Here is a 16,026-nt window from a genome sequence, read left to right as displayed (position 1 = left end):
TGTTCCAATTTATTTTGAGCACATATAGGGAGTGCTTAATAACACCAGAGAAATGCAATGTTTTGCTGTCAGTGAGAGTGCCACACACTCACCTCTTCCACATCCTGCCTCCATCTTTGCTTCCCCTCAAACTAGGGAGCTATAAACCATCATTTAAATTCCATCCATCAGTAATAACTTTGGCTAGAAAGAGACAGACTGTTAAATTTCAGCTTCATGTCAGACCAGAAAGGTACAGTTTGAGCAGCTTAAATCATTCCATACCTAAGGATAAGCAGCTGCTGCTCCTGGAAAACAGAAGATGAAAACCTGATTGTGGATGCTGATGGTGTTGTCTTAATGCACTCCTGGGATGATGACAGCAATAGCAAGATTTTGATCCAAGCTTTTTGACACTCAATTCCGAATACCATCAGAATGAGAGGTTTTGCCATACCTGACAACATCAGTGAGCTGCTGATCACTGGCATTTTTGTGCTGCCCCAGCCATAGGTCGTTGCATCCCACATTGGCACAAGCCAAGCTGGTTTTGATAGTAACAGACAAAATGTAAAGGAGGTGTCACAAATTGCTGTTACTACTTTGCAACTGTCCAAGTATGACATTGGGAAGGCTTAAGAGCTGTTGCCTGAATCTTTCATGAAAACCCATCTCAGTGCAGGCATCTGCTTTTAATTCTCCTAAACGCAGAAGGAGCCCCAAATAAGAGGATGGTAAACATATTTTCTGTTATAACAACCAATAATTCCCTTGACTCCATCTTTTTCCCCCCATTTATTCTACTTCAGGTAAAAAAGTGGTGGGCTCAGAGGGGTGGGTTTTGGTTTGGTTTGGTTTTTTATTATTTAATTTGTTGGTTTACAAAAATAGACATGTATTTTTTTTTCTGTAGTTAAAGTATCTTTACTGTTTCCTGTTTCACTTGTTGCACTCACTGTCTTCTTCTTTTAAATTTCTGTCTGTGATGAAATTATCCCATATTGCTTTAAATTCTTATGGCTAGAAAGGCAGGTAACCACTTTGTGCCATTTCCCAGTTTAGAATAATACTCTTAATCTATTCCAATCTTACCCACTCTAAGTTATTTAGAATTTATTTACTATTTTGCAGAATAAGAGCTTAAAAAGCCATAAGTTTTTTTTAAATTATACTGGTTATACAACAAGCTAAACAGATAGCAACTAGATAAACCAGAGAAACTAAATATATTATTCATCAGATAATATAAATATTAAATACTTTAAAATTTTGTGGTTTGTATTATATTCTTTGTTTAGTTGCTTATATTTACATTTGGAGATAGGGGAATAACTCAATTTGTTACCTTGAGCATTTATAGGAATTTCAGTAACCATTTAAGTATCAAGCATCTCCATGTTTTACACTTGGAAGAAAACAAAATGTGTGGAGGTTTCCAAGGCAGCAGATGAAACAAGCCAACTTTACCATTGTTCTGACTTTTTCACAATGTCACTGTCTTGGATTTCACATCCAGATAGAGATGCTGTGAATAAATTCTATGGGTAAAGAAGCAGAAAATAAGGAGGAAAAGAGGATTTGCCGTGTGGATTCATTATAACAATGTGGAACACAGAGTCTCACACACACAGGCTTTCCTTACTCCCTACGGGATATCTGTCTGTAGGCCTCTATCAATTTCTAGGAGATTTTCTATTTGAAAGGATCCTCCAGTTAATTTCAGTATAGCTTGTTTTAGATTTATCTTTCTCTTATATCTTCACTCTTCCTTTCCTCTTTTCAAACCTCTGTTTAAAAGGGGGGAGAGGGATAGATTAAAAAAAAAAAAAAAAAAAAAAAAAAAAAAAAAACACACACCAAAACAATGTAAACAGTGTTATGTGTGCATCTCCAGAAGCATTCTATGAAATACCACTGCTTCATGCTGACTAAAAATACAACTTACTGTGTTCTTCTTGTTGCTCATGGAAAATAAAGATATTTGTTCGCTGATTCTTCTCCACATACGTACAGCAGCATCATCACTGGGGAATATGATGTTTCAGGCTGTCAGAATAGCAGAAAAGAACAAGAATCAGGTAGTGGAGAATGGGAGGCAGATACCAGACTGTCTCAGCAACACAGACTGCTCAGAAACACAGACTGTACTGTAAGGATAGTCTTCAATATGCTTTAAAATGTGAAATCGGGTAAAGAGCAATTCACCTTGTAAGTTTCAAAGACTGACTCCAGTCTGATGCTGAGAACAATTCCCTCCTTATGCAAGTAAATACCATGTGAACCAACATATAAATCTGCAGGCCACAAAGCTTCTCCTTTCAAATGTGATTTCTAACATAATTTTATTTTCTATTTGGTGAAAGCAATCCTACATGGAAATCACTTTGGCAAGCCAAGTGGAAACAGAAAATAGAAACCAGTAAGATTGTGTTGTGAGGTACTAGTTTTAGGGTCATTAGGAATGTTAGAGACTTTCAGGATGCTATGACTCTTCCTCCAAAAAATTAAATATTAAATCTGGATCTTTATTAGCTGAAAGGCCCTTTATCCACAATTCATGAGAAATGAGACAACATTTGGGTAATACAGGGTAACACTTCAAATATTTTTCTAAGTGTCACTGATCTTCTCACCCCGAGCTGGAAAAAAAAAACCTGTTGAAATTGCATTGTAAACTGCTAAAATAAACTGTGTGACTCGGCCAGGAGTGAAACTAACTTGTGTCTTTAAAGTCAGTATTTCTCCAGAATCAGTGTAATTTAATTGAAATAGCTCTGCGTGTGTAAACAACTCCTTTGTTTAAAGAAGATTTCACTGTTTAGTTTGCCTTAAGTAAATGCTGCCTTTTGTTTGTCTGTAAAACATTTGATTAAATGTAAAGACTTACACAGACAGCTTCTCCTCATTACACTAGTGGATGGAAAATAAGTTAAAATGGTGCAGGTATCTGCTGCCTAAGTAAGTATCAAACAATATTATTTGTGTTTACAAGAAAAACCCATGGAAACATCCGAAGTCTAGTCATAAAATCAAAGTGCAACCCTCCTAACACCAAGATGATATTTAAAAAGGTGTTGAAACTGTTCAGTACACCAGATTCAATATATCAATGTTCCTTGCTTTCTTAAAAAATCTATTTTCTAGTATTTCAATCAAATATTAAATTCCCTCCATGGCGAACTACTGTTAAATATATGACTTTCTACTCCAATGTGAATTAGAGTGTTTTAATATGAGGACCCACGCTTTATTGTGATCATAATGTTATTGAACAACAAAATAAGCAAGACAACTAATACATTATAGCATTATTTTTTTAACCAGCTGAAATGCTTTCATAAATCATAATAATTCATTCAATGTACTATAGACAGAGTGGAAAGTATGTTACATATCCAAATAGCTGCGTTTACTATTTTAAAAAGTTGAAACCAAAAATTCATGTTTCATCCTTTTTCCCTTGGAAGAACTCTTAAATTCACTTTCAGACTAACCAAACAGAGTATAAGTCCAGTCAAGGAAAAAAGCAAGCAGAACCATTTTTTCATGTCCATAGGGCCATTTCCAGTGCAAAATCCATACTGAATTAGCTTTAGATCTTTATACAAATAAGAAGTATACTGTTAGTAAACAGTGTACCTCTTATTTGTACTGCCAAAACACGGGAAGTAGAAATGGAGCAGAAATTCATGAGGCATGGAAGGCAGGATGATTTTTAAAACTTTGAAATCTGATGTATAGCTGCACAGAGGGTTTTTGTTTGTTTGTGTTTTCTGTGTAATTTGGGGAAGCTTTTCAGGATCAGGATCGAGATGCCAAAGAGACAGCCAAATATCCTTCATTCTCAAGACAGTCAACTGTTCGCAGTGCAAAGGGTGAAATCCATTTTGTTTCAAATTGTTTTATACACCATAGGTAAAATATAAGCTATTTTGTAAGCTTTCTTCAAGATTTCAACTTATGTGTCTGTGTTGAACGAAACCTCTAATATGCTATTAAGCTAAATTTTAGTGCTTTTATCTAGTCCAATTCCAGGGGGTTTTTTTAAGTACTTAGTTCAAATGGAAATAATAATTGCTACTGGTAAATGACATTAGTATTAACTTTTGAACAAATGTAAATATATCGGTGTTGTTCTTAAATAGTTCAAGGATTTTTGAATAGTTATGTAATTCTGAGAAAGCTCTCATGTCAAAAAATAAATAAATACTGCAATTAATTGTAACGTTTTCTTTTACAGTAAATGTTGAGGTTTTTTTCCCTTCATTCTGAGTTGTGCCAAAGAGCAGTTATTTGTAAGGAAAAGAGTCTACCTTCAGTTCTCACCCCCAAAACCATTGTGTAAATTACCTTTTTGAGAGTAAGAACTGATGACAATGATAGAGGATTTAATTCATCTTTTTTCAAGGTTAATTCCAAAAGTGCCTAACTGCCATCAATAGTGGTTGAAGTAAATTCTTATGTTAAGGCCTAGAAATCACTGTATGCTAAACATTAATCACATGTTTCTCCTTGGATGAACCAGGTATGCAATTATATTTGTGGGGGGTTTTTTTATTATGTGTCTCCTTTGCTTAGGCAATGCTGGATGTAGCAGCACATCATGGCTGGCTGGTGACTGCTCTGAACATAACCACCCTGGTGCAGATGGTGGTTCAGGGTAGATGGATACATGACTCATCCCTGCTTACTTTGCCAAATGTAGAGCTCCAGCATCTTTACCTTTTTCGGTATGTAATTCTTGTAAGCATTAGCAGGTTTCCAATTTATTTCTACTTCCTGCTGCTGATGGTGTCTGAATGGCATTGTTGTGCCCGAGAATCCTCGTTAACAAATCAGAAGCAGAGCTCTGTCTTTCACAGTGATGCTTTCCCAAATGGATTTTCTGTTTCTGTTTTCAATATTCATTGATTAATTAACCCCCACAGATTATTTTGAGAACCGTGATTCCAGACAAATTAACAAGAGACCACTGGAAGGGTTCCAAGTCCTAACAAATCTAACTCTGTATGTTAATTATCTCTTTATTTTAATCCATTATAAAACTACATTAGTATCCATCTTAACATCATAGATAATGCAAAGCTCTATAGATACTTAGATGATGCAGTAATTAATGCTAACCACAAATAAATGACCACCCTTTAAAAACAGAACACAGTATTGAGTTTTACCACCAAAACAACTGAGTACAAATGTTTGCTTTCCCTCCCTGGGCATATGTTTTGCTGTCTGTATCAGGAAGTGGAGCCAAGGCCAAAGGAAGAGTGTGCATGGAGGTTACCAAGGACCTATCGAGTGTCTTCCCGAACTAATGGCTGCCTGCGAAGGAAAAGAGAATGTTTTTGCTTCCATTGTGGACAGTGAGTTGCCAGCAGCACACATTTCACAGGTAACACTTTCTATCTGTGACCATTATCATTGTGATTGGAAAGGAAGAGTAGTTGGGCAAAGAAATATTCTCTCTCCTTCAGTAAATACTATGTGATGTTCAGTATAAAAGTGCAACACATTCATTGCTCTAATTTCAGGGTACTGCTGGCTTTACAGAAGTTCTTCTCTGCCTGTTTTCTTAATATTATTCTCACTTATTCCCTGCTAAGCAGTAACAGACTCTAGTTTATGGATGATATTACCACATCTCTCTGCTCTAAAGATGCTTCTGTAGGTCATTCAATCTGCTGAGTGTTATCCACCTTTTCATAGCTCTGCACTAGGAATACGTGCATTGCAAATGTCATCATAGCTGGCTTCTGAAGTGGTCTGTCAAACACCATTTTTTCTGAGAATACTCTTAGTAAAAGATCTAGCACTCATTTTATGTTTGAAACAAAAAGAAGATTAAAATTTCATACTTCACCGGGGAGGGAAAATAAATACTGTTCCAAAATGTTGAGCTGCTCGTTTTCAAGGCATTTGCAGCAAAGGATAGCTATATTCCGTAGCATTCATCACATTCTAAGCCTATTGATTTCAAATAAATATAGGAAAGATGAAAACTTCAAAAGTGATACTTCAAATGTTTTTTATTTGAGTGTTTAAAAGGACAGTTTGACTGTTCAGCTTCAGTTAAACCTTTTACTGATATGCAAACAAGAAGAAAAGTACTTAAATGTCTGTAACGGACATCTGCATTTGTAACCAAATTAACATCAAAATTTTGAATTAAGAAGATGTATTGACATCAAAAAAAGGCTTCCTTTAACAACAGATTTCTAACATAATACACATTGATTTCAATCCAACTTTCAGATGTGATAAAAAATTAGAACATTGTTATAATTAGTTCAGGGAGAACTCAGAAGTAAACTTACTTAATTTATTTGCATAAATTGCCATTCTGTTATCTTTAAAAGCAAATGCAAATTGGCTCTGTCTGATATGATGATGGTTATTTGGCTCAAAAGTGCTTCAATTTGCGTAGCAATCTGGTGTCGTCTCTGCAGTGAGGCGATCCCAGGTAACATACAAATCCTGAATTATTCCAGAAATTAGTATGTTTAAAGCATCAATTTAAGTGCTAATTGCAGTAGTAATGAGAAAAAGCAGTACTACTGTGAGATTTGCATCTACTGCCCCATCAGTATGCCTGGAACGGCTGCTGACTGGCAGAGGATTTGGCTGCTAATTAAATAATTGTATGCATGGCAGTGTTCTCGTCTGATTCAATAGATGAAGATTAATCCTCAGATAAATATGTTTGGCTGGTATTGAAATGTCTTAGCAGTTTCTTCAAAAATAGCTTGCGTGTATGTGGTGTGTACGTTCACACTGTGAGTGACTCTGTGCCTCTATATATCTGTGTTTGTAAATACAGATGCATATAAGAGGGAAAAACATAATGTCTTCCCATCATGTGAGGAGAAACTTTCATTTCCATGAGCGGGGAATGGCTGTATTGGGTACAGCGAAGCCATGACTGTGTTGTACAGGGCATTAAAAATGTGAAAGCTTTATACCAATATGTTATATTCCTTGCAGTATTTTTTATAGAAAAAAAATGTTTAAAACCGTTGTAATACCTTGAAGAGAATTAAAATTCATATTGAGACTGCCTGTTGAGTCTTCACATGTAAAGTCTTTCAGTGCTCACATAGAGAGGGGCCAACCAAGAGAAAAATTCTTCAGCATCTGTATTCTATGTTTTCTATAAAGAAAGAATATCAGACTACGGAGTTTAAGCTTAGCCTTCTGGCACCAGACATGAACAGAGCCAAATAAAGTGGTAAATATGACACTAAATTGCCAAAACCATTCTTTTCCTGAAAAACCTTTTACTTCTCACTCAAAGTATATTGAACCCATACCTTAAAGCTAAAGATTACTAGCAAGACACTGGTAAAAACAGCTTAAGCTTTACATAAATTTCAGGCAGATGGGAAAAGGAAGAAGTTTTACATTTGAAAAGAAGAAAATGCCTTTTAAGCAGATTGGTAATTAATTTTTAAATAGCAGCTCTTGAAGCTGCTCATGGGTTTGGAATATTAGGTCCTGGGGAGACAGATTATTGGCAAAAATACTGATGATGTTCCCAAAGGTTTGTGAAGAATTTTTCATTTGATTATAATTTGAATCTATGGGATTGGTAGATAAATGTATATTTATAGTATGTGTGTGCATGTATTCATTGGATATGTTGATAGATTTAAAAGGAGCTGATATGTTCTTGTGTCTTCCTATATGGCAAAAAAACCCGTTATAATTGTCAAAAAATACCTAAGCCACATGGGAGCCTGAGTTTAATTTTACAGAATTTAGTATTATAATTCCAAACCTCACTGAAAGTCAGGGGAGCTTTAAAAGCTGACAACCGAAATTCAAACTATTTAGACTAACCCCACACTTTGGTCAAAGCTCTATGTTTCAGTGATTCATTGTGAATCATATTTCTTTAACAAATCTCTTTCAGTTTCTAACTCATTTAGGCATTAAGCACCTTTTAAAATATTGAGTTGATATTGATGTTTTTGAAAGAGAAAAAAGAAACTTCAAGATTGAAAATAAATAAATATTATCTCTACTTTAGTATAATCTACTTTTACTCTGGAAGTACCTGTGTTCCTATAATCTTTTTTCATTTTCACCTGCTACTACTTGACTTTTTTCCTTAGTGAGAAAAGCATTTCTTCCTTTCCTTCACATTGCATGCATGATAAAAAGGCAGCCTGCTGTGCATATTCTATCAATGATCAAGCAGTACTAACTTTGCCTATAATTTTCAAATACACAAGACATGATAAATCAAGGAATCATAGAATCCTTTGGGTTGGAACAGACCCTTAAGATCATCAAACATAACTCTCACTAGCCCTCATAGGATGACATTAAATCTGCTTTCTTACGTAATTAAAAAGTTACTGAGTTACTTTAGTTTGTTTGTGTTATGAAAACTGCATGATGACATGACAGCCTTTGACAAATAGATTGTGTTGGGATTGTATGGTTTAAACCAGCCCAAATCATAATCTTCACCAGACTATGGTGAAGCTAACAGGTAAATGCCACTAAAGGAGTTATTACATTATGATCTCTGCTGAAATTAAACTTTATTCTAACATATTTGTAACAGGTCTTGTCCTTTGAGATGCATAAAAGCTTTCAAGCTTTTATATACTTTTGATACAAATGATATCTGAAGTACAACCAAAGAGGTGATTGCCAGGTAGGTTACTATCAGGGTGCCTGTCCTGATCTCAGCAGAAATACCCTGCTTACACACAGAGAGGCACAGTGGGTCTATAGAGTTCCTACCCTAAGTTTCTTCTTAAAAACCTTTACATTAAACATAAAATCATTTTCCAGAGATGTTCCTACTCAAGTTATCATTCTGTTTGATCTGGAAGCAGGTTTAGTGGTCTTGTGTATTATATGTATCAAAATCCTAGCAACAATTACTTAGTTAAGAATGTCAGCAGTATTTTTTTCACCTTCTTCAAAGTGCTGTCTTTCTTTCCCCATTTTCTTTCAGAGCTGGGAAAAAGAGAGACGTAATAATTCCTTAAAGTCCTGCCTCTTCAGTTTCTGTTACAATTTTCCTGTCATTTCGCAGCTAAGACACCACTAAGAACATTGGTGCAATTCATCTGTGTCCCCTGCTTTTACACTGCAGTTCCTGAGCGCTCACAGCTGGCCCTCCCCACCTTGTGCACTGAACAGACACAGCTGTTCATGCAGTACACAGAAGAGGAGAGAGAGAGAGAGAGAGAGAGAGAGAGAGATTAGTTTGTAGCTGAAGGCAGTTTTCTCATTTAGTTCAGGCAGGCTCTGGTAATGCAGCCATTTTAACCCAAATGAGCCTGTGCTGCAGCCGAAATGGGCAGTGCTGCCCTCCCCGTGCCGCTGTCACCTCCCCTGACCCAGCTCACCCACAGCTGCACAAACGCTGTGTCTGCCTCGGGCAAGGAGGTGGGAATGAGCCTCTGGGGACAAGGGGAGGAGGAGGAATCCTATCAGCCCTCTCACTGACAGTCAAAGTGGCCCGTAGCCAAGTGACTGCATGAATGCTTGTGCCAGCAGGGGAGGAGGCTGGACCACTTCTTTCAGTGGCACTGAAGGCTCATGCTTATTCAGAGTTGCAGGATTAGAGAATATGTTGCCACAATCAGCTTTAAGCTGATCTAAGTTCATGCTGTCACCAAAATGATTAGCAAGCTGATCCATCTAGCTGCACAATCCCAGCATGGCAATGCCAACATGCCAGGGATGGAGACAGACACAGTGAGAGAGAGAGACAGCACCACCTTTCCTAGGGCAGCGTGACCTTAGGTCTGCTTTCCCTGGCTGCTGTATCCCTAATCATGCATTGACATACACTATTATTGTCAGTATGACTCCATGTGCTATTATTGTCAGTATGACTCGTGGCAATGATGTCTGCAAAAAGCAAACTGAGCTTTCATTAGGCCTCTAGGCCTTCCAGCACAGAAAAAGTAATCAGACACATCGAGACAATCAGACACATCAGACACAATCTAAATGAAAATACATTTTGTTGAAACACTGCATGGTCAAACCCTACTTGAAAAATAAAATATGCTTTAATCTTTTTCCAGATAAAACATTTCTGCTCCATGCCCATGTGACTATGCCTACCCTCTTCATTCCCACAAGTTCCCATTTTGGCATCTGATGGCTCTTTTCCAAGACCAATATTCTTATTTCCTTCTTCTCCTTCCCACCCTCTAGCTTTTCATATATGCTGATTCCTGTTTTTTTCTGGGGATGGAGGGGAAAGATGGCAGGGCAGAGGATGATTCTTGGTCTTTAGTTTTTTTCTTCTAGCGCCATCCTCATCTATCTTTGTCAGCCATAGAAAGGCCACAAATCACTGCCTCCATTCCACAGCCAATACCATTTCTTTTTCCTAACAAATTTCATTGCATGAACGTGCTGATTTTCTTTTTTACTAAATGAAAGCCTACATTGCTCCTTTCCATTTTTGTCACAGCTTCTCAGAGCTACTTTTCCTAGTCTGATAGAGACCAAAATGAGAGAAACATAGGGCTGCATGTTCACAATGCCTTTTTAAGATTATGAGTGTCATGTTGAGCTACACAGATTGTATCCTCTGACAACAGTTCTCTGCTCAAGGATGAGAAAGTTGAGGACCTGTTGCAGTTCAAGGGAGACTGCAGAGACTTAAAATTCCTCAGGAAGCCTCTAAGAAGGAGAGTTCATGAGGATTGATGCAAGAAAACCTCAAAAAAATAGGGATAACTTTGGATATGCAGTTGAACTTTTGGTTAATTATCTGAACTGATCCTCTGAACTCTCTGAGGTTTGCCTATTGCTAATTAGCACTGCAGTGACTTGTTCTTTATGGATTATGCTAAGGAAGTTTAATTTAAAACTTAATTATACTAGTTTTTAAGTGGCTTATAAGGAAAAAATACTTTAATCGGGAGCAGTAAGGTATTTTTTCTCTGTTCAGACATCAGTAATCTTAGCAAGGCATGTGTAACATGCTTGAGGAGTTTCACATTTGTTTTATTTGCTAGGAAGAAAGTAGCATAAGAGGTTAATGAAAAGTATTTTATGCTTATGATTGAGAGTTGTACAATTATATATATTCTAATACACAATAAAATATTATTATTATTATAGAATGAATATGTAGACTGCACATTGAATTGTTATTGTTAGAGTGGCAATGATTGTATAGATTATCTCGTAATCCATAGGGATCTGTTTTTTCTACAGGCTTGGAATTTCTTGTGCCGTTTGCCAATTCTGAACGTCAGTCTGAGCATTAAGGGCAGTTGGGATGATGCAGTTCAGCCACAGAATGAAGTTCCTGTTCCTTCTTGGACAACAGACACACGAGATGACAAGAGATGGATCAAACTGCATGCTGATCAAGAGTATGTGCTCCAAATAAACCTGCACAGAACCCAGATGGGCTACCAGGTACACTTATTTATCATTTTCGTCCCTGCACAAGTGTCCAATAAGTCATTTACATCATCAATGATGCTTTATACAGTATAATAGATTTTTTTTAACTTATGTAAGTTATAAGCACTTTCTAAGCCTTTTCTTCATAGTGAAGAAAATGTTTTTTTTCAGGTTGCAACAGGGTAGTAAGTAGGCTTTTAAGGTAAAATCCTAGACCAAGTCAATGAAAAAAAATCAAACTAATTTTTAAGCTTTCCAGTTATTTTCACAGGTGCTTCCAAACTGTGTACAGACTCACACCTATAAATATGTTTCTATTTGTAACACATCCTCAGGCCTTCAATGAGAATATTTTCCTTATATTTTACATCTGATGCTTTTTTGACCAGCTTCTAGAACAAATTCCACATACAATTCTTTCCCAGTACATTTGAGTCCCAGCCCTTTGCCCATTTAAAGCACATCTCATTGCCCTCTGGGCTGGTCAGCTCACGGGGCCCTCAGTAAATCTTGCTGTGCCAGGTCAGAAACTCCAGGAGCTGCACTATTTTCCAGCTGCACTGCCCCAGCAGCAGCACCTGGCTGTACCTGTATGTCAGATCTGAAGAGAGCTGGACCTACCTTCATGTCAGGCACTGCTGACAATGGAGCTGTCACTCACTTATCCAGACCTTTCTCTGTCATTTGCATGCCATGAATGACGTATGGACCACCATGGTTATAATTTTGGAAATTAATTTCTCTATCATTTCAAATAATTAAGAATTGTAATTACCAGCATTTTGGTAAGATGCAAAGAGACGAAGATAAAAGTAAAGAACAGTTTTAGGTGTTAGTTCTGAGACTCTTAAGACAATTCCATTTTAATAATAGTGGAGATACATGTGTGCTGTTGAAAATCCTGAAGTTATCTTACATTAGTTAAGAATTATATTTGAAAAGTAGTCTTGTTTCTCAAAAGACTTTTTTTCATTACTACAGCAGATTCACTATAGTTACAAGGGGAAACTGTCTTATTTTAGGAGGAACTAAGGGCCAAAGCTCATCCATACATCATTCTTTTTGCTGTGCCAGTTATGGGCAGAGACTTTTCCTAAGCATAAGCCATGGAAGTGAAAGGAGCAGAATCATTTCATGCAGTGATCACTTTTTTATAAACCTCTCCTAGAATTTGATCCCTCTTTTGTAAAAAACAGCTGGATCAAACTGTTCCTAAAGCTTCATTGCTGTGGTGGTGTTTCTTCTTCCATATAAATCTTCAGTAAAACCTTTCCCTTTACAAAAAGAGAAATGAATGTTGATTGAGTGTGCCTCATTCTGTCTTCAGCTTCCAGCAGTAAAGTCACTGTCTTAAAGAATCACTAAAATAATCTTTCCTTTTTCTATACCAAACTCAAATAAATGCTAAGTGTTGTTTTTGTCTTTATGTTAATCTTGAATAAAATGTATTAGCTTTATTTAAAGATGCTAGATTTACAATTCATGTTTCTGTGTTTGGAATATATTAGATAAAATTACAGAAAGGGAATAGTATTTCCATTGAAGTTTTAGTAGTTTACAAAATAAGTAGAATAATATCTTCTATTCTGGATTTTTCTCTGTGGATTGTGATTTTTTATTTTACTTTTTAACCCTTCTTCTGGAAAGAAGTAACACTATTTTAGTCTGGCTACATTATAGCCTTACCTAACAAGTGACAGCAATATGGTTGTGAGGTGTTTCTCATTCAAGGAAAAATGTCATTTTGGAAAGGTGATTTCTAGTTTTCCTAAACTGTTTCTTCTCCTCAACAGGGAAAGCAGGACAGTAAAGCAATGGCTCCTCGATTCCCCAAAGTTAAGGATGAAGGATGGTTTTTGATATTGGGAGAAGTTGATAAAAAAGAACTCATCGCCCTGAAAAGAACTGGATATGTCAGAAATCGAAATACTGTTTCCGTTGCTTTTTATACTCCAGAAACTCCTGGAAAGTATGACAAACTCTCAAATTCTCCTAGTTATTACATTTTCCAAGCAATTCAAGACCCAATTCCCAAACTAAAAATGCTGGTTTTACTTTTCAGGTGTATCTACACCCTGTACCTCATGAGCGACAGCTACCTTGGCATGGACCAACAGTACGACATTCACCTGAACATTGTAGCAGCACAAGGCACCACGGAGGGGACTGAGGCCAGGAGCCACCTGGCCCTCAAGTAAGGCTCTCTGCAAAGTCCACTCAGCCAAAAGAACTGGTCCTGCAACTAAGACATCTGGTCATTCTGGGACATCCAAAAATGCATCTGCCTTACTGGAACCAACCTCAAACCTCAAGACAACGGGGACACCGAAAGTGACTGCTGTATTAACTCTGATGACACCGAGTTAGCCACAGTGGCCTTACTCCTTTATGAAGATTTGTCTTTTCTTGTTTTATCTTTCTTCTCTCAGAAGTCAGATTGTTAGTTGAATTTTAAAATATCAAAATAAAAGACTGAACAGTACTGTAATTTGTGCAAATTCAGGGCTATCATCTTCATTTTGAAAAGTGTTATATAGCCTGTCTATTAATAGCATTTAAATAGTCAACTTTTTTAATTTATAGGGGAAAATACAAAATTTGATCTAACAGCTGCTGAAAATATTGATGGATGTGTTATATTTCATGTTTAATAAAAATATTCCCAGAATGTTTTGCACTGTATTTGTAGGTGTAAAATATGGGAGATGAAGTTAAAAAATCCTTTTCATGCATAGTACATTTTGAGAATGATACTCTAAAGAAATATGTCACAAATTTATATTAATTATATGAGCAGTAAATGTAGTTATAAGGGCAAGCTAAATCATAAATATTTCCAGTATAGCAATGATGCAATTTATGTAGATAATTATTAAAGTTTACTCTTTATGTACATACATATACACATATATTACATACTTGCAATTTCCTTACCATTTTTTCTTGAATTTTGTAGGACTAAGGAATATAAAATTGGGTGTCCTGTTCTAGGGCTCAGTGCTAAAGTGGGTGACCAACTTCTGTAAATAAGGGGGCATGAGGCTCCAGTAAGGGGGTTTGCAACAGGAGGCATGATGAGCAATGAATGGTTCCACTAGGCAAAAGAAATTTTAAGAGATGGCCAGCTCTGTGACAGTACCTGCAAGGCATAAATCTGAAGGCAGAAGGCAGCAGCATCTATCTTGTGCTCACATTCTGAGGCCAGTCCTCAAGAGGATTCAAGATGCTGAGCAAGTACTTGGAGCCAACATACTTAAAGAAACATCAGTGCATCTTCATTCAGATAGACTAGACCTTAAACTGAATATTAATATTTGCACTTGCTCAGCTTTGCATTGAGCTGATAAGCATTGCCTCTCCAAGGGATCATTTTGCTGTCATTTCTATTGTATTTCACCAGATGAAAGGATACAGCAGAGTTGTTACTAGAAGCTTTCCAGGAAAAAATGGCACTGCTGATGCTGCACCTACACAGAATCACAGCATGGCTGATTTTGGGAGGGGCCTCTAGAGGTCATCTGGTCTAACACCTTTCCTCAGGCAGGGCCAGCTAGAGGCCAGGAACACATCTCCAAATATGGAGACTCCACCACCTCCCTGGACCACCTGTGCCAGGGTTTCGTGAGCCTCACAGTTAAAAAAAGGTATTTCTTGCAGTTCAAGAGGGACCCTTCTGTGTCACCAACAGGTGTGCCTGTTGCCTCTGGTCCTGTCACCAAGTACCACTGGAAAGATCCTGGCTGTGTCCTTATCAACGTCCTCCATTCAGATACCCGCTGACAAGATTTCCCTGAGCCTTCTCCAGGCTGAACAATCCCAGCTCTCTCATCCTTTCCTCATGTGAAAGATGGTCCAGCCCCTTCATCATCAATTTTGTGGCCTTTTGCTGGACTCTCTCTAACAATTCCGAGTCTCTGCCTCAAACCAGACATGGTGCTCCCCCACTAGTGAGGCCTTACCAGTGCTGATCACCTCTTGACCTGCTGGCAGCACCACACTGCAGCAAGCAGAAGGCTGGCTGATTTCAAGGGCTCAATAGTTAACCAGTAATTTATTTCATATCTGGCACCTTTAAATTGTGGGAAGCAATTTTAAAATGAGCAATTCTTTACTTGAGTGTACGCATGCTCTGATCATATTTAAAATGTTATATTTCGTTATTATAGGTAATATATTATTTATAGAAATGTGCCTGAAAACATGGGAGGACAATAGAAAAAGTTGTCACTAAATTTAGAGATGGATAGATAATACAAAAGCCACCTTTGCCATTTAGACTATATCAATGTAATATGGTGTTGGGTCACAGAAGAAACAGATTTTTTTCAAATTGTTAGGCAATAGTTTCGCAATAGTTTGTTACTCACACATTGTGTTAGACCATTTTAAAGAGAATTGTTTCATCTAATTTGGAAGTTTAAATTTTCAGAGAAATTAAGTCCTTTCTTTGGAAAACTTGGCTGAAACAATACATTGTCCCTCAACAATTTTAATTAATTAGGCAAAAGAACTATGCCACAGTCAAACATACCAACATAGTGATGCTAGCTCTTGTTGCTTTGTAAATGCACATCACAGCAAGTCTAACTGCAGAGTAGCAGACAATAGCTTTAGTATTCAGTATTAATCAATTAAAGAGTTTCTGCAATGTCA

General features: G+C 37.0%; 1 protein-coding gene across 3 annotated transcripts in view; it reads left to right on the top strand.

Moving 5' to 3' along the window:
* Window positions 1-16,026, top strand: part of ASCC3 (activating signal cointegrator 1 complex subunit 3) — a 253,580-nt gene extending 237,554 nt beyond the window's left edge. For all 3 annotated transcript variants that reach the window (XM_063153070.1, XM_063153072.1, XM_063153073.1), the window contains 5 exons: window positions 4,558-4,709; window positions 5,221-5,371; window positions 11,179-11,385; window positions 13,167-13,342; window positions 13,436-16,026. In XM_063153070.1, coding sequence (XP_063009140.1) covers window positions 4,558-4,709; window positions 5,221-5,371; window positions 11,179-11,385; window positions 13,167-13,342; window positions 13,436-13,571 — 822 coding nt within the window. In that variant the 3' untranslated portion in view covers window positions 13,572-16,026. The remainder of the gene's footprint in view (window positions 1-4,557; window positions 4,710-5,220; window positions 5,372-11,178; window positions 11,386-13,166; window positions 13,343-13,435) is intronic.

The sequence above is a fragment of the Melospiza melodia genome, chromosome 3 (assembly GCF_035770615.1).
Source record: "Melospiza melodia melodia isolate bMelMel2 chromosome 3, bMelMel2.pri, whole genome shotgun sequence".
Lineage (NCBI taxonomy): Eukaryota > Metazoa > Chordata > Aves > Passeriformes > Passerellidae > Melospiza > Melospiza melodia.
This window is presented reverse-complemented; position numbering and strand designations above follow the sequence as displayed.